The 26752-nt window shown below is 46.7% G+C and overlaps 1 protein-coding gene across 2 annotated transcripts; it reads right to left on the bottom strand.

The window, feature by feature from the left end:
- On the bottom strand, positions 1–25978 carry OSCP1 (organic solute carrier partner 1; the record flags this gene model as incomplete). 2 transcript variants are annotated; one of them, XM_082833447.1, is made up of 11 exons in its annotated part: positions 1–117; positions 357–420; positions 1338–1477; positions 3322–3391; positions 3932–4060; positions 4517–4620; positions 11643–11723; positions 12235–12402; positions 16617–16771; positions 20584–20613; positions 25867–25978. In XM_082833447.1, 11 exons carry the CDS (start codon positions 25976–25978, stop codon positions 1–3), a joined length of 1170 nt encoding a protein of 389 aa, XP_082689573.1. The 2 variants fall into 2 exon arrangements, with proteins under 2 accessions (XP_082689573.1, XP_082689572.1); XM_082833446.1 differs by lacking the exon at positions 20584–20613.
- Positions 25979–26752: the final 774 nt, after the last annotated feature.

Raw genomic sequence — 26752 nt, 5'->3', positions numbered from 1 at the left:
CTATAACTCATCCATCATGGCAAGCAGGTCATCGCCCTTGCTGGCGCTCCACCTTGGCTGGTCCAAGATCTCAAACTCCCCCATGATCCGAGCCAGCTCTTCGTTCGTCTGCTGGTCCTGTGAGAGAAATGAGAGGTGGAAGGGAATGAGGAGGATGTGTGGGCACCATGGCCTCTTCGTGCAGTTGGTAGTTAATTTTCCCACCACTGTGACGCATTTCAGTTCCTCACCTGTTTGTCAGAATAGGGACTACATTACGTGCGGATTAGAGAGGAGAAGGAGGGCCTTTGAAGTTCAATGTTATTATAAGATGAGGAGGGGAATAAGATTTGACTTGTGTAATCCCCTGCACACACCTGAGTAGCTTGGATGTTGATAACTTCATAGAATAACTCTTCTGGCCTGGTTAGCGCTGCCTGTCTGCACAAGATGGTAGAGAAATGGGTCAAAGGTTAGGGTTTTCTCCCTGCTAGTGTGGCAAACTGGCCCTTGATAATTTGGCAACCTATTTTTTCTGCCTCACCTTCTGCCCTTTCCATTCCACTTTCTGCCCTGTCCCCAACCAGTGCACCCTACACTCCAAGAAGTCCTTTTATGTCTCTGTGCCTTTGCACGTACTACTGCCAAGAACGTTTTTCCCCTTCCTCTGCTTGGCAAACTCCAAGACCCAGCTCAGTTGCCAACTCCTTCAATCCGCGGGTGCAAAGTCAGTCGTCTTGTCCTCCACTGGAGTGTTTATGACATGGCGCTCGAGTCACTTGTGCACGTGTTCGTGCTCCTACGACACTGGGAGTGCCTGAGGACAGGTCCCAGGCCTTCCGCTCCATCTGCGGGTCCCCACACGTACCACAGCACCTGCCACTTCAGGGGAGAGGGAAATAGAAGGCAGCCCCCATCCCAAATATTTGGTTGTGAGGAGCATCACATGAGATCATGAAGGCAGAGGTGCTCTGTAAACTGTAGAGCACTGTGTCAGTCTCAGTGAATTACCACCACCATTGGTTCTGGGGGAGGCTGATCCCAAAGATATCACGCTCCGACCTCCTTCTGGTTTACTGGTCTTTTGTTAACATGATTATCTTGACTTCCAATTCTCTCACTGAGTTGTACTTTGCTAAATGAAACATTAGAACTGTTTTTTGAATGAATCCACAAAGTTCAGGCTATTTAATACTGGTGGATTCTTCTTTAACTAGGTTATTGAGTTTGCTGGTATTTCATTTGTGGTCTTTACATCTGCGTTTATAAGTGTCATTGGTTTATAACAGTCATTTTTCGGTTCTTATCACACTTAGGAATTTTATATAGGTCTTTAAAGAAACAGGCTGAAAACATACTCTTCCTCTTCGTCAGTGGTGAAGAGATTCAACCGGAATCCTGGCTCAGGGCCACTGAGTTTCTTAATCTCCATGCCTCCTATCAGCCTGGCCAAGAGATTCAGCTCTTCTTTAGCAAGAGGGTTTGGAGCAATGCTTTCCTGCAGAAACAATTTCATGATTTTTAGCCACATGAAGGAGATCACATTTTCTGCTGAGACCCCAGAGCCCCGGGGTGGTATTATATAACAAGGCAAAACGATAACAGTTTAAATTACTTCTGGGAAAGACTGGGTCCAAATGAAACATAGAAAACAGGCTTAACCAAGAGAGAAATAACCTCTGTCAGAGGCAGAGGGACTCTAACAAGGCACAAACCAGAGATTCTCAAGATGAGGGGAAGGCCCCAGGGACCCCCATTCTCCTCAAATTACCTTCCTCCTTGAAGGAGAACGTTGCTTCTCCTTCAGGCAATCTAGTTCCCCCAGCCTTTACAAGTAGGAGGCTCCAGGTCCAAGGGCACTCATTCCATGGGAGTGACCACACTGTGCGCAGGTGGTGCCCGTGCACAGTCCCTCCCCCCGTCCCCCCACCGAATCCCTTCCGTCCTGTGGCTTCCACTCACACTGCCTGGTCCCACTGCAGCCTTCCCCCCTCCTCCTAACCGGCTCTCTCTAACCCAGCCTTTCGCTGCTTTGCCTCTTGAATCAAGCCCCATGTCCCTGCCCAGGCGAGTCTCTGACCACTGCTGCTATCGCGTTATGATCTAGCCATGTGGGAGAGATGCTGCCTCCCCGCTTCCCCCAGCACTATGCCTCTGGGTACCTTTGCTCATGCTGTCACCTGGGTTTGTATGCCTGTTTCTCCCTCTGGGCTATTTAGTATCTTCTTCACTCTACAGCCTCGCTTGAATGTCTCCTCCGCTGAAAAGCCTTCTTGTTCCCTGTCCCCCGCTTCCCCCCCCCCCCCACAGGACATGTGTTCTGACACAGCTCTTTACTCAGAATGCTCAGCGAGCGTCTTTCGGCTTCCGCCGTGTTGTAGTTATTTGTTCCATCACCGTCTTTATAAGCCCCTTCAGGATGGGACCACATCTAAGCCAGCTCTGTGTCCTGGGAACCCAGCCCATAGACGTAGTTCAGTAAATGTTTACAGAATAACTGAATATTCCATGATTTGTCCTATAGCTAGCTGGTAGCTAGTTCAGTGAAAATTTGTACAACAGAATTCAGAGAACCAAAAACCCCATTTTCAACTTAGCTTCCACATCATTACACAGGAAAGCATTGAAAAGGGATGTTTTAAGGATCAGAATACACACAAGTGCTAAACTCAGCAACCACAGACCTCGTGACACTGGTACAATGCTATTTCACATGTCCTGGTGTGTGGTTCCTGCTTAATTATGGGGGGAGCCAAGTTTAAAATTACCTAATTAGTCAGATCACTGGAAGTCTCCATGAGAAACTGTAATTAAAAACCTGTGTGATGGGGACTTCCCTGGTGGTACAGTGGTTAAGAATCTGCCTGCCAATGCAGGGGACACGGGTTTGAGCCCTGGTCCAGGAAGATCCCACATGCTGCGGAGCAACTAAGCCCGTGCGCCACAACTACTGAGCCTGCCCTCTAGAGCCCGTGAGCCACAACTACTGAGCCCATGTGCCACAGCTACTGAAGTCCATGTGCCTAGAGCCCATGCTCCACAACAAGAGAAGCCACCGCAATGAGAAGCCCATGCGCCTCAATGAAGAGTAGCCCCCGCTCGCTGCAACTAGAGAAAGCCCGTGCACAGCAATGAAGACCCAACGCAGCCATAAATAAATAAATAAACAAATACAATTTAAAAACAAAAAACCTGTGTACTGGTAAGGCGGAATGGAGAAGATTGCAAACAATGAGGGAAATGTTGGCCAGCTCTGAAATCTAGAGATCCCTCTCTCTCCCCATCCAGACTCTTGTATCTAGAAATAAGCTATGAAGGTAAACAAGGGAGGCAGAAGCTTACCTGTGTCTGTGCAGCTAAGTTCTCTGATGCTCCAGACATATGGGTTTCCACGGGCCGGTTCACACTGTACCTGGTGGCAACAGAAAACCACAAAAACATTGTCCAGCCCTTTTACCCTGACTTCCTTCTAACTCATAAATATAGTGCATAGTTTTTATTTTGAGGCATTAAAAAGTGTCCAGAAAGGTGCTGGGAATACAGAATACAACTAAGTGGGTGTCAACCACTCAAATTTTGCTTCTTCCCCAAACAAAATATCTGGGAAGCTGTGTGGAAATTTTTTCTCTGGCAAAATAATGTGTATCGCTGAAAAAAACATGATCGGTACGTGAAGGCCAGGCCCTTTTGGATCGCCACTGCAACAAAGGTTTTGGCTAGCTCTCTTGCGTGGCTATTTAACATTATTTATCTTTTCAACTTGTTAAGTTACCTTATGTTGGGAAATCTGAGGTGCCCTTTGGAAACATCGGGGCTCTGCATGCCGTATATCTAAGGGGAAATTCCTCCAATTGTCAGCAGGGATTTTTCATAGCAGAAGTCAAGCTGATTTTTTAAGTGAAGGGACCTCCGTTGGACTTGAATTCATTTGGGGAAGGAGGAATTTGCTTACATATTAGTTCCCAGTTTCAGGACTCGGTCTCCATAGAGTTCAAAAGACCCTTCTTTGGGGGCAGCGACATAGCTCCCGCCGTGCTTGAATTCTACCTTCCTCACTTCTTCGCCTTTGTTGTTGAACGTCCTACAATACAAAGTAGGACGTGATGACGTGTTCTCCAAGCTTGGAGAGTCCCGGAGGCTTCTTTAATCTTGGTACTATGGGACCAAAGGGAATTCACACACTGCTTCAAGAAAAAGATGCTGGTTGATATAATGATAGTAATATACTACTACTAATAATATTTATTGAGTACATGTTATGTGCTGGGTGCTGTGTAGCACTTTAGAGCATTACGGTATTATCTTATTCATCCTCACAGTAAACGTTCAATAGATGAAGAAATAAATCCTGGAGAACTGGGTGGTTTGTTTCAAGAGTCTGCGAGGTGACAAGCTGGGATTCAACCTCACCTCCTCACTGCTGTGCTCAACTGAAGAAAAGGAGGGGCCCCAGCAGGGCTACATTCTACGTGGTGGCCCACATACTGGTTTCCCAGCACCCCAAACACTGGTCTGACAGTTACTGTTGAGAATTCACCTGATGAGTCCGGGAACTTTGGTTCCCCAGGGAAGAGGCCCAGACACTGGCAACACAAAGCGACCGTTGGAATTCTGAACTTTGTCCTTTAGAAATATGGACACCTGGAAAAAAAATACTTATTGTCATTTTTCTTGGTATATTTCCATAGACATATGCATTCTGAGGATGGAAAGTGTGTAATTGCTTAAGAATGCTACCTGAGAGAGAAAAACTCACCGTAACTAACACCTGCAGAGGTGTAGTGTTTTTACACAGAACTTCTTTGGTGCCACACATCAAATCTTCCAGGTGAGTAGTGCTACCCCCCTGCCTTAATGAGGAGGCTGAGGTTCACAGAGTGAAATGACTCGCCCAAAGAGAACAAAAAGAGGCAGGACCAGGATTCAAAACCAAGGTTGACTCCAAATTCCACACCCATTCCTTGGTTCCTTGCAAACTTTCCATACAGCTGTGAGGCTTGAGCTATAAGAACCTCATTATCTCTGTTTTACAGATGAGGAATTGGTGGCTCAGAGGTTAAGACACTTCCTCTAGGCCAGCCAGCTCATAAGGGGCAGGGCTGAGGATTCAAGCCCTGGTGTTTCTGATGCCAAGCTCTCAGCTATGTGCTGGACCGGTGGATCCAGCTGGCATTAGAGTCTGAAGGTCTCCTCTGTGCCTGAAAACCCCACGTGATGCTTACTTCTACCCCTTGCTTTGTGTGCTCTGTATTCAGGTCTTGGGCAGGTTAAATCCCATCAAGATTGTAGCAGTTAATCAATTTTATTGGGGAGTTCCCTGGCTGTCCAGTGGTTAGGACTCGGTGCTTTCACTGCTGTGGCCTGGGTTCAATCCCTGGTCGGGGAACTAAGATCCCGCAAGCTGTGCAGCACCGCCAAAAAATAAATGAATAAATAAATCAATCAGTTTTATTGGAGCTTAGCTTCCTCATCTGTAAAGTGAGATACATTTGAAGGTCCCTTGAAACTCTAAAATTCTACAAGATTACATTAGTAATATCATCAAGAATAAGCATCTGTTGCATGCAAGGCAGTGAAAGCGCCAAGTGGTAAGGATTTGTATGCTGGCGGTCGGGCCTGCCGACGTTAGACTGCCCAGGCTCACAGCTCAGCTGGGCCTCTCCTTGGCTCGGGGTTTTTTGGTAAGTTATACCACCTTTCTCTTTGGTAAACTGGGGATAATAACAGAACCCATTCAATGGGTTAGTTGACCACTATGTCAGATGATGAACAAAAAGCACTCATCACAGAGCCTGACACATAGTAAGTGCTCAATAAGAGATAACTAATATTCTCAGTATCACAGTCTAATTGGGCACAGGACACAGCATAGAATGGAAAAACGACGACACTATAAAACACGATACGCTGAATGGAATATGCAGATGAGCCCACTGAGGAGAACGACCGCAGGCAGAGGGGGTGGGTAGGTGCAACTGCGGGTTTCGAGCTGGGCCTGGAGGAGGAAGGTGGGTGTGAAGACACTTCAGAAGCAGAGATGGGCAGGCACAAGGCATGTTTTGGGGAAAGTGTGTACACTGGGTTGGTTGGAAGGTTTGGCTTTAAGGAATTCTTAACCTTGAGATTCTGTGACCAAGGGATATGGATATAAGCATGGAGAAGGAAAACTTGGAGAGAGAAGTGAGATCATATGTAGGTACTGGACTCTCTGTTAGCTAATTCTAACAGGGTTGACTATATCATAGATCTGAAATGTACAAATTTAAGTCAACTGTGTGTTTGACCTGAGAATCTGTCCTTGGCTGGATGGGACTTTGGGGTCTGCCTGCTTGCCCAGCCCCTCTGCTGGCCCTCAGCTGTAGGTGTGACTCTCCCGTGCCCTGTTCCTCTCGCTCCACCCTTTTTATTCCGAGGTGATCTCATCTACACCCACGTGCCAGTATTCACCTCTGCGCTGATGGCTCCCAGGTCTGGAGCTTCCACTCAGTCTTCCCCGCCGGGCATCTGACCCATCTGCCCCATTGCCTATTAAACGTGTCCACCTATGGGTTCCATGGGATGCACCTCCAATTCACCCTGCTCAGAACAGGGCTCAAGCTGTCTTCCCTAACCTGATCCCAGTGAATGACACCATCAGGTCACCAACTCAGCAGTCTGAGTCCCCTGCCCACCACCTTCCCATGGCCCTTCAGTCGCCAAGCCCTGCCCACCTGGTGATCACTTCTGTGTCTGGCCCCTCCTCTCTACCCTGCTCCCTAGTGCAGACCTTCATCACCTCCAGCCTGGCCTCCACACTGGTCTCCCTGCCTCCGCTCTCCTCTGTGTTTCATCCATCCTCCACTTTGCTGTTAGAGAGACTCTTCTAAACTCCTATCTGACCGTGTCCCTCTCCTGCTTCACTGGCTCTCTGCTGCCTGGCAGATAATGTCCAGTTGACCCTTGTTCCTCTCCACAGCCACGCTCCTCCCTGAACCCTGTGTTTTCGCCATACTCCATTGCTTGCAGCCCTCTGGCCCCCCGCGCCAATTACACCAGGTGGTTACATGCCTGTGCCTTTACTGAGATGGTGTCCTCTTAACCCCTCCTCCTGTTTTCCCATGGTCCTGGTGAAAACCTATTTCTTTTCTTTTGTTCTTTCTTTTTGTGGCCACACCACATGGCTTGTGGGATCTTAGTTCACCGACCAGGGATCAAATCCGAGCTCACTGCAGTGGAAGCATGGAGTCCTAACCATTGGACTGCCAGGGCCCCCAAACCTATTTCTCTTAAAAGCTATTGAATCCTCTATGAAGACTCGCTGATGCTCTTGGGTAGAGGTGGCCATGGCCCAAGTTGTGTCCTCTCTCTTCACACTCTTCTGGGTCAGAACCAAACATACCCAAGGTACTTAGTGCACTTTCCCTTCTCTGATGAGGTCCTGAAGCCAGGACCCATGTTTCCTATGGAAAGAGGGAATGAAGGTCACGGAGCTGTGGGGCTGGAGTGCTGGAAGAGACATCTCCATGAGCACCCACATTCCACAGGACGATGGTAGGAGTCAGGTGGCCAAGAGGAAGTGAGCCAGGGATGTAAATGCTTGGTGAATGTGGGTGAGTGACTTGGCAGTCGGTTTCAGCAGTGAGGGATGAGTGCAGGGCTTTGGATGGTGTAATGGTTGCTGGACTGGCCTTACAAGAGGAGGGCTAAGTTGGTGAGGGCAGGAAAATAATGATCGGAAGGTGAGGGGGAGAAGCTGGCAGAATGACTGACTCTGCTTCTCACATCCTGCCTGTGGATGAGGGAGAATGACCGGCCTCCTTCAGGTGGCCAGAAGACTTCGCACACCGTCTCTCTGCTGTACGCTGAGGATTCCCACATTTACGTCTCCAGCTTGGCGCTCTCCTCTGAGCTCCAGGATTAGGTATTCAACTACCTACTTGACTCTGCTACTGGGAGAGCAAATCCAATTTAAATAGAATTGATTATTTTTTCTACTCAAATACACTTCCCTTCAGCCCTTCCCCCACTCAGAAAACGGCACCAGCCACTTAGGAGTTTCTCTTTCTTCTTCTTCCCCTCATTCCCCACATCTAATCTCTTAGTAAATCTTACTGGCCCTGCCCCGAAGGTATATTCCATATGTGTCTCCACTGCTGGCACCTAATCCCAGTGCTTTCATTTTTACCTAGATTTTGTAACCGCTGTCCTACCTCTACCCTTGTCCCATTTAATTCATCTTCCAGACACAAGTCATGTTACCACTCACCTTAAGATGCTCCAGGTCTCTGTTTTACTCTTAGAATAAACTCCTTTACTAGGGTCTAAAGCTAAGTCAACTGGTAGGTAGGTACCAGTTTATTCATGACTGGCATCTCTTCTGATTAGTTAGTGCCCATGCTGCACAGGTGGTTAACTTTATTTTAAATATCACCCCTGCCTAGATATGCTCCATCCTCATTGGCTTTCGCTCTGTCCAAGGAGCATATCATGCTTTTTCCTACCTAATGGTGTTTGAACCAGCTGTCCCTTCAGGTTAGATGCTCTCCCCTGAGATCTTTGTTATTACACTCTCAACTGAAATAGTTGTCCTCAGAAAGGCTGTCCTTGCCTCTATCGTCTACGGATGTACCGTCCAGTAATGGTAGCTACCAGTTAAGCATGACTATTTAAATTTAAATTAAATCAGTAATTCAGTTTCTCTGTCGAACTAGCTATATTTCAAGTACTCAACAACCACATGTGGCTAGTGGCTCTCATATTGGATAGCACAGATACAGAACATTTCCATCACCGACAGGAAGCTCTGTTGGACAGTGCTGGTCTAAGGCAACATCCTGTCCCAGTTGCCTTCTATAACTTTACTGTATATGGCCACCTTCCTAAGAGTTATCAGAGCCATAACACGATTTACGTGTCCCCCTTGTCTCTACCTACTAGCACGGAACCTCCTCAGGGCAGGGCCTCTGCCTCGTTCACTTCTGTATCTCAGGACTGAAAACTGCCTGGTGTATTTGTTAGACGGACTAGTTTTCCAGGGATGAACTGTTTCCAAGTGGAGTGGATAATGGAGTGGAGGTGTAAGGACCATGCTGTGAAGAGGCGAAGATGGAGTTACGTTTTCCAACAACTGGAAGAGTGGGAGTGCAGGAAGAAAGTCCATGATAGAAGACGCACGTGTGGGAAGGAGCATTCGGAACGGGGTGGGTGACCTGAGGCCCACCTTTTAGGAGGCAACTCTGGAGGGGCTCTGGAGAGCTGAAGGGGGTTGGGACTGGAGATGGTTGTACATAACTGCTCACGACTCCAAATGAAATCGGTCTTTGTGCAGCCTCTGGGGCCTGGGGCACAGGTCAGGCCACTTCACGTTGTTTTGTGATATCACAGAAAGCTTTGGACATGAGGGTGAGGAGTCTTGCATTTGCTTTGGTTAAACAATGAGCAAGGGAGTTTTCAGAGCTGTGTTTTCTTGATTTAGTTAGTTTTGCTAACAAAATCTAAAAGCTATGAAGGTTGTTTTGAGCACAGAGAGAATCTGTATAGGCAATCATAACTTGCAGCTGAGCAGAAATACCATTGAAGACCAGATTTGGAAAAGCAGCCGGATGTTACAGACCAGTGGCTGAGTAACGTCAGGATATGTGATTCCGATTTCTCTTGAACATTCTGATGTTTCATTGCCTGCCCATTTAGCAATTAAAGCTTAATGTATTTTGTGGTTTAATATATTTTAATGATTTTGTTATAGGCTTATTATTAGGAAAGTCTTTTTATCATAACGAATTTTATCTTGCCAGAACTGAGAAATCAATAGGCTGCTCATATTACTACAGTCCATAAACTAATGTCCAAATATGCAGTCTTGACAACCATATGATGCAGAGTTTTTAATATTTAAAGCAATGCGAAACTTAATCTTATTTGTACTTTCATATTTTTAATTTTAATTGGTGACTATTACAGATCTTAATTTATATTGATGTTATTATTGCTCCATCCATAGCAAATGAAATTATTCATGGGGGTTAAAAATAAAATTGGCCTCAGCGTTGAAATCTATTTGTCTTTCCCTGTCCACAGGAGGGAAATAACAATCAGGTTCTAAGCATATTCTATTTCTTCTTTTTTTGAATTTTATTTTGTGAATATGTTACACATGCACATATACAAAATTTAAAAGGTTCAAAGGGTGGGAATCCCTGGCGGTCCAGTGGTTAGAACTCTGTGCTTCCAATGCAGGGGGCATAGGTTCGATCCCTGGCCAGGGAACTAAGATCTCACAAGCCGTGTGGCACGGCCAAAAAAAAAGAAAAAAGGTTCAAAGGGTACACGAGGGAAAGTCAGTCTCTCTTGTATCCCTGTTCTCCATGCAGTTCCCCACTCCCAGGAGCCAACCACTGTGACCAGTTTCCTGTACATCCTTCCAGAAGCATTCTATAGTGTATACATATATATACAAGCAAATACATATATATTACATGTGATGGTTCACTTAATCCTCCTGAAAAACCCTAAATTAGGTACTATCATTTCCATTTTTCAGATGACGGAACTAAGGCGCCAGGGAAGTAATTTGCCCAAGGTCATGGAGCTGCGCTGTAGGTGGGATTCAAGCACAGGAGTGCCTGACTCCCGAGCCTGGGCTCATTTTGCTGTATCACCCACCCTCCCATACCAGCGTGTTAAATTCTGGGAAGGAACAAAGTCCTGTGCAAGAGACAGGCCCCAAATTCAGAAGCTCAGAAATGTGTTTTTCACAGTTAGGGTGTAGAACTGTCTGGAGGAGGCAGGGTCAACTGGGAGGCGAGAGCCAACAAGAAGTATGAAGGCCTGAGCTGGGCTGGTGGCGACAGGAATGGAAAGGAGGGCGTGGAGAGTGAAAAGGCAGACTCGATGGGCCATAGAAGCAATTAGAAGATCAGAGAAGGGAAATCAAAGGTGTGATGCTCTGGTTCTGAGCCGAGTGAGTGAGGGAATGGTGGCGCCCTGAAAAGAAACCGGAAGTTGGGCAGGACTTGAATTGTGGAGACTAGTTTAGCTACAGACACTAGGTTGTGGGCATGGGGGAGTGTCTCAGTAAGCGGGTGGAGATGTGGGTCTGGATGGCAGGGCTGGGGCAAGGGTTGGGTAGAGGTTAGATGTAGGAGTCATAGGTGGAAGGGTCAGTCGGCAGCCAAAGTGGGGAGGAAAGCGATTCATCACGAGCAGGGGGTGGGTAGAGGCAGAAGGGGGAAGGTTTGGAGACAGGAGGAGGGGGAGGAAAGAGTGAAAGACAGAGAGATGGGAGAGGTAAGGGAAGGCCAGGACGGTATGGTGCCAGGAAACTCCATGAAAGGCGACAGTTTCATGCAGCAGGAGGGCAGCCTCCTGACAGCTCAGACACTGGAGAAGTCAAAATGATAAAGGCTTGAGAAAAGGTTTTGGAATTGAGATCAGGCTGGTGGCCTGGGAAAGCAAGGGAAGAAGCCACATTTTAAAGAAACACATAAGGTAACTGGGAGGGAATGGTGGCATCACTGTCTTCCTTGGTCCATTGAAAAACTGCTGAGATTTGCTATGAGCATGGAGCCAAACACCGAGGATGTTGCTAACTGGGCAGAATCCCAGCCTCATCTGCCCTGAAGACTTGCACCCTGTCTCCCCAGGACAGCAGCGGCAGGGTGCTCCCAGGCCGCCTACTCACTCACCCTGATGTGCAGGTCCTGGAAGAAGATAAGGAGCGTCTGCCGGATCAGCTGGAACTCCCCCGCAGAGAGACCCCCGTATATCTGCGGAGGCAAAGCAGATAGAGGCATTCCACTTTCAGAAGTGAGATGGAAAGTGCGGACAGGCGGGGGTGGGTGGGTGCCCAGGGATGGGAGCCAGAGAGCAAGGAGAGGACTCAGCTGCTGGGCAGGCGGGGCAGGAGGGCCAGCACTGCACCCTCGCCTGAGGGACAAGCCCCACGGTGGCACACTGAGCAGCGTGCACTTTACCTCCCCCGTTCCCCAAGATTCTATAGAACATCCACCACCAACTCCCCTTCAGAAAAGTTAGGCGAGAACAGCTATGCTCTGTATCATTGCTTCCCCAATTATGAAGGCAACAGCGAAAGGGTATAAGATGATAATGTCTCTTGTGTTTCCAAAACGGATACCTGTAGAGTTTGAGAGTTTTCTGGGAGAGGCAGGTTTTGTCATTCCTCACCCTGTTCTCTTTGTCATAGAATCTGCCTGTCCTTAACAGAGGGATGAGAACAAGTATTGGGGCTGAGAGGTGATAAACTGACGATACGCTTACTTCAGTCAGCTGCTGGAAAGTCTCATCCACTTGATGCAGGATGGTTGGGGAGTCTCGGATGAATCCCTTGATGGCATCTAAATGATTGAAAGTGACCAGCAACACATCCTTGGGACGAGGACACAGCAATACTTGATATTTGAAAGCCATTGTCATCAGGTCATAGAGCTGCCAACCCATACATGAATAAAAGAAATAGGACCATAAAGGCAGACATCAGAACCTCAAACGATGATTCAGGCGGCACTTACCGGAAACCAATTCTGGGCTTATCATGCAGCTCAGTGACCATATCTAGTCATCATTCAAACCAAGACACTGTTGAGAGTAAAAAGGGGTGATAGTAATAATTAAGCTGGGACAACAGGAGTAAACCAGGATATTCCTGGGCAAACCAGGATTTCTGGCCAGCTTACATGTATTGTTGATGGACCACACGTGAAACAGTACGGGCAGCCGGGGGGCCCTGGACAAGGTGCTGGACGTGGAGAATGAAAACCCAAATTTAAGCCCTCCTTGCTGCTGACTTGTTGGATGGCCCTGGACAAGTCTCTTCGCCTCTCTAAGCCTGAGTTTTCTCATGCGTAAAAAATGTTCCTGGGACTCCCCTGGAGTCCAATGCAGGGGACACGGGTTTGATCCCTGGTTGGGGAACTAAGATCCCACATGCCACGGGGCAACTAAGCCTGCACGCCAGATCTACTGAGTCCGTGCACTCTAGAGCACATGTGCCACAACTAGAGAGCCCGTGCGCCACAACTACTGAGCCTGTGTGCCACAACTACTGAGCCCGTGCGCTCTGGAGCCTGTGCGTCACAACTAGAGAGCCCATGTGCTGCAACTACCGAGCCCGTGTGCTCTGGAGCCTGCACGCCACAACCAGAGAGCCCAGACACTGCAACTACTGAGCCCGCACGCTCTGGAGCCCGTGCACCGCAACTGCTGAGCTCGTGCGCTCTAGATCCACAACTAGAGAGAAGCCCGCGTGCTGCAACGAAGATCCTACATGCCGCAACTAAGACCCGATACAGCCAAATAAATAAATAAATATTTAAAAAAATACTCCCTAATTTCCCAACAGAACAGCTGAGAGGAGTAAATGAGAAAACACATGTGAAAGTGGCAAGAATGAAGTTCCACGACTGTATGAGATGAAAAATGAAACTTAGTAAGAGATCAACAAGCCCCAAGTATGGTATGACCACCTGTGAAGATCAGAGGTGAGACACTGGTGAGGACCAAAGTGGTCACGATAGGCTTTGTGGAAGAACTGGGCCTGCTACAGACTCAAGGCAAGGTTCCAGCTGGCTGAGGGAGGGGAAAGGCACTCTAGTGGAGGGGAACAGCATGCGTGAGGGTCTGCAGGCAGCCATAGCCATGCTATTTTCCTGGGAGAAAGAGTAGAGCAGCCTGACTGGAGGGGATGGTTTGTGTTCGGGGTGGTGGGAAATAAAGGTGGGTACGGCAAGGTTGGAATGTTAGAGGTTTTAGAAAGATGGACAAGATAATTTAGACTAGATGTGGTAGGAATTAGGGGGCTACTGAAATGCTCTGTGCTGATGTGATAAAAGTAGTAATTAAGTGAGACTGGTGACTCTGGCCATGATGAGATGCGAGAGAAGGGAGAGACTGGAGTGGGGAGGATTAGCTGGTGCCTGGCTCCTAAGAGGGTGGCAATAACATCTACTGATTGTATGAATGAAAAAAATTTTGTTGGAGTGACCCAGATGGAAGGCCTGGAATAAAGATGGTGGGGATGGATAAGGAAGGGAAAAGAAGAGCATGTGACCCTCAGGTGAAAGCTGTCAGTACATGGTGCTCGCCTGACTGGATTCGGGAGACGATCTGAGGGCTGTCCAAAAGGACCACAGCATTTCCAACTTAGTCCCTGGGAGATACATGATGCTACGATGGAGGCAGGGGAGTTTGGGAGAGAAGGTATGGACACATCTGAGGTGGGCTTGGGAATTAAACTACAGCCACCTGGGTGCTGTGCGAGCACGTGGATATGCATGGCCTCAACTGATCCCCTTTAATTTCACAAGAACTCTATGAGGTATGTATTATCCCAAGTTTAAAAATGAAGAAGCTTGCCTAATTTCACATAGCTGGTACTTAGTAGTAGGGTGAGATTTGAAACTAAAGACGGTCAGATCCTGAAGCACGTGCTAGAACCCTCTACACGATCCCCTTTCTCCAACATGCAGATGAACATCTCGCTTAGAAGGTGGCCTATAGCAGGAGCAGCCTTGTGTGTGTGTGTGTGTGTGTGTGCGCGCGCACACACATGCGCACGCGCGTGTGCGTGTGCACACACGCAGATGTGTCTGATACTGGAGATGTAGATTTAAGACTCTCCATCATCATCATCAAACATTAAGTACCTGGGACGTCCCTGGCGGCGCACTGGTTAAGAATCCACCTGCCAATGCAGGGGACATGGGTTTGATCCCTGGTCCAGGAAGATCCCACATGCCGCGGACCAACTAAGCCCATGTGCCACAACTACTGAAGCTTGTGCGCCTAGAGCCCGTGCTCTGCAACAAGAGAAGCCACCACAGCGAGAAGCCTGCACACCGCAACGAAGAGGAGCCCCTGCTCGCCGCATCTAGAGAAAGGCCACACGCAGCATCTAGAGAAGGCCCGCACGCAGCAATGAAGACCCAACGCAGCCATAAGTAAACAAATAAATAAATTTATAGAAACCAAAAAACATTAAATACCTGTTGTGTACAGGGCACTGTGCTAGGAATAAAGGATAAAGACAGGTATAGGATGAAGAAATGAAAGTTCAGATGAGTTATTCAGTCAATTGCGTCTCAAAGCTATTGGTAGAAAGAAGACTTGACCCCAGGGTTTTTTATTCCAAGTTCTGTGTCCTTTCTCAGTGGAAACCTAAACTTTCTTAAAGGCAGAGGGAGAGGAACAAGCAGAGAAGAGAAGATACCGAACATTTATCGAACATCTATGTGCCAGGCCTTCTTGTGTCATTATTATCTATGTTTCTCACTTAATCTTCCCACTAACTGATGAAGTAGCTATTATTATCCCCATTTTATAGATGAGAAAACGGAGGCTCAGGGAAAGCAAGTAACTTTCTAAAGGTAAGTGGCAGAAGGTAAGAGGGCATGGTTAAAGGCAGTCCGTCTCTCTGAGGTCTCCAGGTACCAGCAATGAGGCGGCGCTGATTTTTGCACACCTGGCCCCCACTGTCAGTCCTCATGATTTATAAAAATTCACATAATGAAGGGACTTGAAAGGGAATTACTATTATCATTATTTTAAAAACTAACTGAAGTCCATGTATTATTCAGATTTTATTAGTTTGCCCTAGTGTCTTATTTCTGTTCCAGGATCGCACATTATATTTAGTCATCATGTCTCCTTAGGCTCCTTTTGGCTGTGACAGTTTCTCTGGCTTTCCTTGTTTTTGGTGGCCTTGACAGCTTTGACGACTGGTCAGGTATTTTGTAACATGATCCCCGAATGGTATTTGTCTGATGTTTTTTTCATGATCAGCCTGGGGTTGTGGGTTTTTGGGAGGAAGATCACAGAGGCAAAATGTTATCCTCATCACATCATATCAGGGTACCACCACATGGCTTATCACTGTTGATGTTATCACCTGGTTGAGGTAATATTTGCCATGTTTTTCCACTGAGAAGTTAGCTGTTTTCCCCCTCCTTTCCATACTGTCTTCTTTGGAAGGAAGTCACCAAGTGCAGCCACATTCAAGCAGTGGGGAGTTATGCTCTCTATTCCTGAGGGCAGAGTATCTATATAAGTGTTTGGAATTCTTATGAACAGGAGATTTATCTATTCTCTGCCATTATTTATTTGGAATTATTCCTTTTAAAATCAGAGTACCCAAAAATTGGTTTCGCAAAGAAACAGATATGTATATATTATAAATATTGGGTTGGCCAAAAAGTTCGTTTGGGTTTTTCTGTAACATCTTACATCTTTACATCTTCCGTAACATCTTTGGGAAAAACCCCAACGAACTTTTTGGCCAACCCCATAAAGACCGAGCAGTTTTGAATTTGCTTTTCAAAAAAAAATGCCTGGTTTGCAGAGCTGAGCTTTGTTAAGGAAGAAGCAGAATTAAAGCTTTTAGGGTTGGGTGCTTGTATTGGGTTAAGGTGTTCCTAAACATGGACATGCAAATCAGCACACTCTTTGGGTGACATAATGGAATAAACAACACAGGGGTTGGTGCAGATGACTTCTGAGGTCCTTTCCACTTGAAACTCAAGAACAACCCATGTCTACATGTGCCTGTCTTTTGCCGGGCACCACTGCATACGTCATCTCATTTGATTCCAGTCTGTGATCGTCCACAAGAAATGCAGCCCAGGGGGCAGAGGCACCTGTCTGCTCACCTTATCCATGCTGGCCTGGTTTAGTCTCATGATGGAGGCGTGAGCCAGGCGGTCGTAGACTGTCCTCAGGGCCTTTTTGGAGTAGAGCTCTTGGGGTTTGAACAATTCCTCCATAAACTTTCGATTGAACATGGTTGAGATGATGTCATTCAGAACTGTAGAGACAAGAGAAGATGCAGCTGAACAAGGTACTGGCGGAAGCTTTATTCAGGAAATGCTCCCTGTGTATGAATGGAATGGAGGAGCTGGGCCTATGTAGGGTGGGGATGTGGATGTGTTTGGTGAGATCTGCTCCCTGGGGAGAAACCACACAGGTGTCCCAGTAGAAAGCAGGGTCAGGAGTGCTTTATGAGACCATCTCAGGGCGAACATACATGCGACAACGTACAAATACGCTGTGCTTCAACGGCTACAAACCACTTGTACATACATTATCTCACCTGGTGATAGGGGATAAGTTTCTTCTTTCTTTAAAATAGATTCCTATTAGAATCTTTAAAAAAGATTCTTTTCGATTAGAGCTCTACCTTAAGATGATAAACAGCATCATGCTGTTTTGTTTGTTTAGCAAGTTTATAACATTTTTACTTAAAATTAAATTTTATAAAAATGGGACCTATAATGGTAATTGACTCTTTTTTGTTTTGCAAAACAGTTTACAAAAATAGACACGTCTACCCACTGGTTAGAGATTAAAACTTTTCTAATGTTTCTATAAGATGTGTACTTCAGATAAACGTTTTAGGATGCCTTAATTTCTATATATGATTTATAATATTGATATTATACTGTAGTGATATGTCTCATACTGTTGTTCAGATGGAAAATGTCCATACAGTGAGAATAAAAGGTCCTAAGGCACGTGCACACCGAAGTTTCTACAATTCTAGTTTTTCATTCACTCATTCATTTAGATATTTTGTGCTACTCAAATAACATTAGTTGAGGGCTAGGAAAACCCTTTGGTACAAGAAATAAGAACGGGTATGGTTGAACCCAGATTATTCTTAATTAAGCCAGATACATTCCTGCCTAAAGGTGAGGGTATATGGATGCTGAGACTATACATTCATAGTAATTAAAGTTTGAAAGAAAACTTGTTACTTAACATAATTATAGAAAATCAATTATCAAACATGGGTGATTATTGCTGAAAGATACAGACGCCTCTTTCTCTTGCCACACAGAGGACACACCAGGTGACTGGCTGTGGCCTTGTATCTTAGAGAGTGAAGGCAAGGTCATGATTTCGGGCACCCTCTCAACCTGTAAGTAACTGATAGACGTACACTGAGGGCTCAGGCCAGCATTTTAAAGTATCTCAAAGGGCAGTTTTGGGGAGAAGCGGGGAGCTGAGGGCTAGTCGTACTTAAATCTTAAATGGAAGGGCTACAGAGAGAGGGGAGAGGGGGAAGGGAAACACCTCCCTCCCCACTCCCCTCCCAAGACACAAAAGAACGAACCGACTCTGACTCCTTCCAGAAGTGTTGAACTCACACTTGACCTCTGGATTTTACTCTATACTCCATCCCATTAGTGAGGAAGAATCACATCCATTACCAACACAGGGCATCCCTCACACTGGACAGTTCCAACCCAGGGCAGCTTACCCTCGGTGTGCACTAACATTTCCCCATTGTCCCCCTAGAGACAGATGAACTCTCCTGGGTTTGCCTCAAGCACAGCCTTTTGCCTTTGACCTGACCAAGCAAGGACCTGCAATAAATTGGGCTTTCTGACATTTTTCTTACCACAGCCTATATAACATGTAGAATTTGCAAGGAAATAGCTACAAATGGAAAGACACGTATAAAGCCTCAGAAGAGAGAATCTGAAGAATTTTCCATAGGTGTATGTAGGCCAGGGAGGAGTGCCAAAGAGGAAGAATTCAAGTTAAAGAATCACACCAGCTCTGATTATGTTCACGCTTACAAAGAGCTCCCATTCCCCTAGGGGCTGAAATATGTCCCTAGGGTCTTTGAGCCTTTAGCAGAACCTAGGAAATTAGCTTAGACTCAAATAAATCAGCTCTAAAGGAAAGACAATCCCAAGGTGATTGTTAGCCACTCTGGCAAAGTAAAAAGCAAAATGAAGCCTTTCCCCCGGGGGGGGGGGGGGGGGGGGGGAAGTGAACAAGCTATGTATCACCATGGCTCCTTGCAAGAGAACTTCCAGAAAGTTCTCCTGCTGGAAAGAGAGCACAACAGGCCCTGTCCCTGTGGGCAGAGCACTGAACACAAATGTCCCCAAGAGGAAATGGCAGTTTTACTGTTGGGCCCTGGCACCCAGAGTGCCCACCTTTCACTTAATTCTTTGGGGGCACAAATTACCATGCTTATATCTCACAGTGTGCTTCACCTGGCACTTGGTTGATGTGGGCCTGCTGATATCAGACACTGAGATGAACAGCAGGGCACAAAGAGGAAGTAAACTTTGTCCTTGCCCAAGAGTAGCAGCCCGCACCGTATTCAAGTTAAACCTGAGAAATAGTTTTAACCCGATCTGTCAATTGGTGCCGGTGGTGGTTTCTGGCACTCTCATGAGCTCTGCATACTTTCATGAGGCAGGAATGTGCTAGCAGCCAGATTTCATCAGGAGATTAAACCCAGGGGGTGGGGTGGTTTTTCACAGGTGCACTGAAAGGGTCAACAACTGAGTTCTTCACATAACAGGCTTCTAATACCGGGGTCAGATTATGAAGTCAGGCTCTGCTTATTATTTTTAGATGCTTAAGTTAAGATAAATTCCAGTGATTCAATTACTTACATGAAGAGTCTTCAAAATCCATGCTTCTCACCTGAAGTTCTTCTGCCGTGCATCAAGAGGTGGGCCAAAAATTGCTCAAGAGAAGTGGTGAAAGATGGTTGTGAAATATCATAAAAGAGTATCAACCACTTCGATTGGGCTTTTCTTTGAGCCTGGCCTGATGAAATAATTCTCTTGATGAAAGCAACTGAGTTTTTATCAGCTACCTCTGCTGCAAATTTTATTGTTTATGGGAACATACAACTTGGAACCAAGGGTAAAACAGAGAAGCTACTACTTCTGGATGATTACCATGTTTTGAAGCCTTATTATGTTCCAAGTACTGGGCTTAGAACTTTCCATGCATTATCTCATTTAAACCCCAGGACGGCTCTGAATTATTATCCAATTCTGTCAAGGGGGAAAACTGAGCCTTAGAAAGACTGAAGTCCAAGATGACACAGCAGACGGTGGACTTGAAATTAGAATGGGGTTGTTTGATTTTAATGCTTGTGCTCTTAAATATTATATACATTAACTCCTCAGCATACTTGGTGTGGGGAGAGCACTTAAAATATCGAGGACGTTGGCTATGACGTGCATAAACTATACCCAAATGTCAAATGATGGAAGATATTCGTGACAGTTAAAGGTGAGAAAGGCTAAGGTTTTATTCTGAGGAATAGACAGCTTTTTCAGGTTTGCTGCTAGTTGTAGGTGAAGAGGAAACTGAAGATTTGGCATGATAAGGCCATAGTGCGTGCGTGTCATGCCTTCTGCACGCAATCCCGGCGGCCATGCAGCCATAGGCTTCCATTTTTCTCGGTTGTTCAACAGATATCTCCGTGTGCTAAGCAGAACAGCTCTTAGGCTACACGATGCTATCACAGAATTGTTTTAAGGATGACTAAATAGGACAGCCTATCCAGAAATATAGCTACTGCTCCAGCTATCCTTGCAAAGCTTGGAACTGATGAAAAGGGACAAATACCTCAGGTGCAATATGGTCCTTTGGCCAATGTTTCCTTGGTTTTCATCTTCCACTCTGTATTTAGTTAAGTAAAAGGTTCAAATGTATAACCGATGTCTCAGCTAAAGAGAAACTCACACCTATTCTTTTATTTGGAAATATTTAGAGTGGTCCCACTTTAAGCCCCGCTGATGAAGGACTGGGTGAACCTGTGGATGCAGACTGAACACATGCAGCCCCGAAATAGCATACCTCGTTTTCTGTCCACCTCTGTCCATTCATCTACATGAAGCATATAAAAAGAAAACACCAGTTCATGAAGCAAGAACGTTATTTTCAATGAGGCTTTAAAAATACCAATTCCAATTACCTGGCTTATGAAACTTTAGTTTTCATGTTTGCATTAACGTTTAATGCAAATGCTCTGCCTTCCATTTGAAACTCTTAAAAGGATGATGGTTAAACAACAGGTTCCAAAAAAGCCCTAGGGGGGCTGTTATCTTACAGAGGGTGGCTTAGGAGGAGAGGAAGCTCAGGAGGACTAGCTACCCTGGGGTTTATCTTGAAAGGCTCAAGAAGTCATCCCCTCTAACACTCTGAAAATACACATCATTCAATACAAGGCTTTTAAAAACACTAACTTCCACAAGGAAGAATAACCCCAAGAACAGGGAGAGAAAGGATTTTCTTTCTTCACAACCAGATTTTCTTATTACTGTAAGATTTTGCTTTCTAGAGTACAGACAGAACTGCTCAAATTAAAAAAACTTGAAATGTGAATTAATAGGGAAAAAAATCTATTTGTTTCTGATTTACTTTTTATAGAGAGAGGCATGACTTCCATGTAAAAAGGGGAAATAACGATGTACAGAAAGCTCCTGAGGACAAAGGTAGTCAGGGAGATGCCAAGAAGAGACCAAATAAGGAAAAATGTACTTGGCTAGAGAAACCTGTGAGAATCAAGACCCTTTATGGGTTGAGACCTGGCTCTACCACTTACTAGCTAGATAACTTCAAACAGCTTGTTTAACCTCAGTTTCTTCAACTGTGAAAGGGGGATGATAACTGCACCTACCTTGTAGGGTTGTTGTGGGGATGAAACAGACACATCAGGCACTTAGCTGGCTTCTCTCCTAATTCTGCTTTCTCTACTGCAGAACTTTGGACACCACCCATAAAGGATGGTGATTTTTTTTTCCCTTAATTTTTTGGGAGAGATTACAATCTAGAGAAACCACCCACAGATAAACAGAGCTCCACACACATCCACATTTCAAAAACATTTTGTATTTTGGTGTAGTTTGGAAACATTTGCACTAGATTGTTTGAGAGGTGATTTCTGAGGTTATAAGCAAAGCATATATGTGCCTTCAGTACACAATACCAACAGCTTCGAAGAGACTGGCCTGAAAGCACAGCCAGTGCCATGTCCTAACTAACTGCAAAGGGTTCCCACTGCAATGTCAGACTCCGCTGGGAAAATTCATCATCTTTCTCCCACAAGAGTCACAGAATTTAGGAGAGAAAACACTGGGGAAGCAGCACCAAGAGTCTGGCCTTCTTAAAGCAGATGCTGGCTTCTTTGGCATAATGTCCGCATCTTCTATCATTTCATGGCATTTATTTTACAGGCGGTCTTGCCTGATAGGCTCGTGGGAATTCAGAGAGATAGAGCTGCAACCCTCTTGAAGGTGTGTTTGGGAACAAAGGGGCTGCCAGGGGCTCACCTACCCTAAGGGACAGTGATTACCTGCTGCTGACAAAACAGAGCTGGCTAACACATGCCCAGGGCTACCAGGCACTCCCGCAGGCAGTGACAATCAGCTCCAGCAGAGGTCTCTGTCGTGCTGTGTGCTCCTGGCCCACTTCCTCCTGAGGATCCGGGGAAGGTAAAGGATGCCCTGTTTTTCTATTATTTCTCCAGATGACTTGTTTGTGACAATTCCACTTTACTTATATTTTGAGTGGGAGGTAGGCCCAAGGATATCCAGAGCTGCCTGTTAAATTGGAACTAGAAAAATAAAAACAGAACCTCACGGCATTCGGTTGCTGTGATCTACGCTGTGATCTGCGCATCTTGGGAAAATCACTTAATGGCCCCATGCCTCAGTTTCCCCTTGTCAGCTGAGGAACGTAGACAAAACGTAAGAGGGTCTTACTGATGAGTATCTTTAAGAGGGTGGGAGTGAGGCGAAGGCAGCTTTTATTATTCTCGCGATTGCTTAAACATGGGACCGCATTCAATATGCAACACTCAAAAGTTGCCCCACAGAGAGAGCACTTCCTTTCTGTTGAATTCTAAACTAGAGGCTGCACTGTGGGGAAGAACTGCAAGATCTGCACTGGCCTTGTGGGAGCAGGATGGCCTCCAGGAGACCAATTAGTTGTATAAGGCAGTGAAAACATCTAGAAGAAATACGATTTCCATTCAAAGCTTCAGTGAGGACTAGTTTACCGTGTCTGGTGTTTTATAGGCCTCTGTGCAGGGGCATTTGTCACAGAGGCCCCTGCTCCTGCAGCTACGCCAACTCTAAGTGGTGGAAGAGATGAGTGTTTCTCGATGTTTTGAATCCCGCGCTCTCTGCCCTGCTTTCTTGCTCTGTCTTCTGCAGGTCCTCATCAACTAACTACTTTCTGTCATTTCTTTTACAAAATCAGTGGTTATACTGTATTTTTTTTTTCAAACCTCTCTGTCTCCTCCCAATCTTCCAGTCCCCTCCCTACCCCACTCCCCCCACAAAGATTCTGACACAGTCTCCTCGGGTATGGAAGTACAGGGCAGCAGTTAAGGATACGGGTGAAGAGTATGAGCTCTGGAGCCTGATGACCTGGGTTTAAATCCTTTACTCTTCCTCTTACCAGCTATGTAACCCTGGGCAAATTAGCCTACTTTCTCCATCTGTAAAATGGGGACAGGACTATTACCTATATGATAAGATAGTTGTGGGGATTAAGGTGTTTAGAGACGTCTATGGTACATGGTAAGTGCTTAATAAATGTTTTTTGGGGCTTCACTGGTGGCGCAGTGGTTAAGAATCCGCCTGCCAATGCAGGGGACACCGGTTCGAGCCCTGGTCCGGGAAGATCCCACATGCCGCGGCGCAACTAAGCCTGTGTGCCACAACTACTGAGCCTGCGCTCTAGAGCCCGTGTGCCACAACTACTGAGCCCATGCACCTAGAGCCCGTGCTCCGCAACGAGAAGCCACCACAATTAGAAGCCCGTGCACTGCAATGAAGAGTAGCCCCCGCTCGCCGCAACTAGAGAAAGCCCGCATGCAGCAATGAAGCCCCAATGCAGTCAAAAAAATAAAATAAATAAATTAAAAAAATGTTTGTTGTTGTTGTATTAGGAAGACATATCCCCCAGGTTTAGAATCAGTTACTGGACAGACTGATCAAAAGCCCTACCTCCAGTGGATGTGCAGAAGGGCTGCATCAGGCTCCACCCAGCATCTCACATGGCATCTGACACTCAACCCAACTGTGGAAGGAATGAGTGTGTGAAGGTGAATTATGAAAGGTGGCTGAAACTCCCTGAAGCTGTATCTAGCAAACCCAGAAGGACTGCAGCTCCTGAACACAAAGGAAGCCAGTCCCCTAGTATTCACAGGGTCTTGCCCAGACTGCCTCCTGAAAGACTGCACCTGCTACTCATTGGGTTAAACGTGTTAAATACATGACCTCATTCGATCGTTACAAATTCACTGTAAAGTGCATATTATTATTCCCCTTTTATGGAGAAAGAAACAGGCTTATAGAGGTTACACTCCAAGGTCACACAACTAGTTAAATGGCAAAACTGGAATTGGGACCCATATCTGTATGACTCCAGAGAGCATGCTCTTAATTGCTAATTTACACTGCCTTCCAAGATGTAGACTACCAGTCCAAGAACTACCTGTCAGCTCACTAGTGCCAATAGCCCAGATGAAATCACATAACATAGTGCCAAGGAAAACAGAACCCTTTTGAGGAAGAAATGGCAATGTCATACAAAACAGCAGTTCAACAAACATTTACCGAGCACTGATTTATTCTGTTGCAGGCATTATGCTAGGTGCTGGAATACAAAGATGAATAAGACAATCACATGGGGGAGACAGACGCATATACAGACCATTTCAGTATAATGTGGCCAGCGATAAGGTAGAGAGGGACACACTGGGGTGCTATGGGAGTATGCACAGGCCCTTTCCCATGCGGAGATGAGAGGGAGATGGTTCTTAAGCTGAATAATGCAGGATGCAAGGGGATAACTAGCATGGAAATGGGAGGTGTGGGGTAGAATGGGAATTACTAGCATGCAAACACGAATGAACATGCTTTAAATGGAGACCTACAAGCAGTTTGGTATTAAGATACACAGTAGGAGGCAGGCAGTGGTGAAAGGTGGGACTGCAGAGGTGGACAGAGGTCAGATCAGGAAGGGTCCTGAAATGTCCTGCCAAGGACTTGGCCTCCATCCAGAGGGCAGTGGAAAGCTGACAAAGGGTTTCAAGTAGCAGGAAGTGTGGACGGATTTGCAGTTTAGAAAGCTCACTGGCAGCAGCGTACAGAATGAATGGAGGAGGTATGCTATAGGGAGTTCTTTTATCTCTTTATGCATGGACTTGGACTCAGTTGCACAGATACAGTAGTGAATATCTAAATATATATGCTTAACATCTGAATTTGTATGTTTAACATCAATGGAGCATACAGAAACTGTTGGATAGAATAAATGTTTTAACCAGCGGCTATGTCAGTTACCTTTGTACCAACTTTTCTTCCTCTACCTTGAAATATAATATCTCCTTCATAGTTAATCCAGGAAACTTGGTGAAAACAGTTGTTGGTTGAGAAGAGGGGGAAAAAGGGAGAGAAAAGGGGTGGCAGAGAGTTCTGGGTGGACATTCCTCTGGGGTTAGATGTGCTGTGCACGGGAGGCACATTTTGCACTTTAGAAGCTCTCATATCATTACTTCCACAATTGCATTCTCTCCAAACAATTGTGAAGGGAAAAGATTTACAACTTGTCTTCTATTTTCTTATTTATCTATGTTACTTCAGAACCTCACCTTTCGAGAAATAGCTTCTGAACTTAGCAAGACTGGCCTCCAGTTTATGAAGGAGGATACCACACAGAGGAATGGAGGCTCAGAAGCTTCCCTGGGGGGAAAGAAGATGCTCGGACTAGCAGAGTGTGTCGCCAGGTGGTGGGCCACTGGGACTCCCACATTTGGGAGGGACCGGTTGTCAAGAGAGATTGGGAAATCATCTCCAATTTAAGGGGATGAGTAAATGGCGGGGGGGGGGGTCAGGTTCCCTAATAATATCCAACGGGGGTATTAAATCCCTCCGCGGTGAAACGATCTTTTGGGGACTTTGCTCATGAGGGCTCTGCCTGGATGGGGCTGTGGGTTGTGAAAGAGGTCCATGGCTACGAGAGAGCAGGGTGCAGGGGTGTTGGTCAGTCTGTAAAAGGGCCTGGCTGGGGAGCTCTGGCTGCGAGAGCGGGGGCGGGGGCTGGCTGTGCGGGCCTGGTCCCTCTCACCTTTTCGGGCCTTGTCTCCCGGGATGTTCTGGGCTCGCAGCCGCTGATCCAGGATGTAAAGCATCTCCCCACCCAGGTTCAAGAAGAGCAGCGGTAGCGTCCGCACCGACATGGTGTCGGAAGCGAACGCAGCTGGTACAGAGCCCGGAGGTTTGGTAGCCAGAGGCCCGGAGGCCCGTCAGACGCATCCTCGAAGCCCGGTTGCTAGGCAACACGGCGGACGGCAAAGAAGAGCCAATCAACAGGCCGCTTGTTGGGAGGAGCCCGGGGGCGGACGCGTATTGGGCGGGGCGGCGAAGACCTACAGGGTAGATTGGTCCGAGCCGGAGGTGGGAGCGGCTTGGGCCTTAGGCCCGCAGCGCCTGTTTTGAGTTTCTTGAGCCCTGACGGATGGGTGAGTACCTGGCAGGGTTGGCGGCCCGGCTTTCACGCAGTCACCCTCACCCCGCCGGCCCGCGTGCTCACGTGCCCACGTGCCCACGTGCCCCTGAACCAAGGAAACCCAAGCAAAACTCCTTTAGAGCAGACTCCGGGCAGACAGACCTCGGTTTGAATCCCAGCTCTGCAGTTTCCTCGCTGTTTGACTTGGGGCAGGTGTTTTGAGCCTGGGCTTCCTCATAGGAAAATGGAGGGGACACCCACCTCCCAGGGTTGCAGAGAGGAGTTATTGCCATCACAAAATGCCACGAAAGCACTCAATAAAATGGTAACTGACTTTTAGGTGGGGGAAGGACCTATTTGCATTTCCTCCCTAAAAGCTACTTGGAGTGTAGCCCCTCCTGTTTCACACACCGGGAAGCAAACCAAGCCTGTTCACGTCTGTCCCGCTGTCGGAAGACGCGTGCTGGGGGCTCTCCGAAGCTACCCCCCACGCTGTTAAGCAGGC

Source organism: Leucopleurus acutus (genome assembly GCF_964270905.1).
Source record: "Leucopleurus acutus genome assembly, chromosome: 2".
Classification (NCBI taxonomy): Eukaryota; Metazoa; Chordata; class Mammalia; order Artiodactyla; family Delphinidae; genus Leucopleurus; species Leucopleurus acutus.
This window is presented reverse-complemented; position numbering and strand designations above follow the sequence as displayed.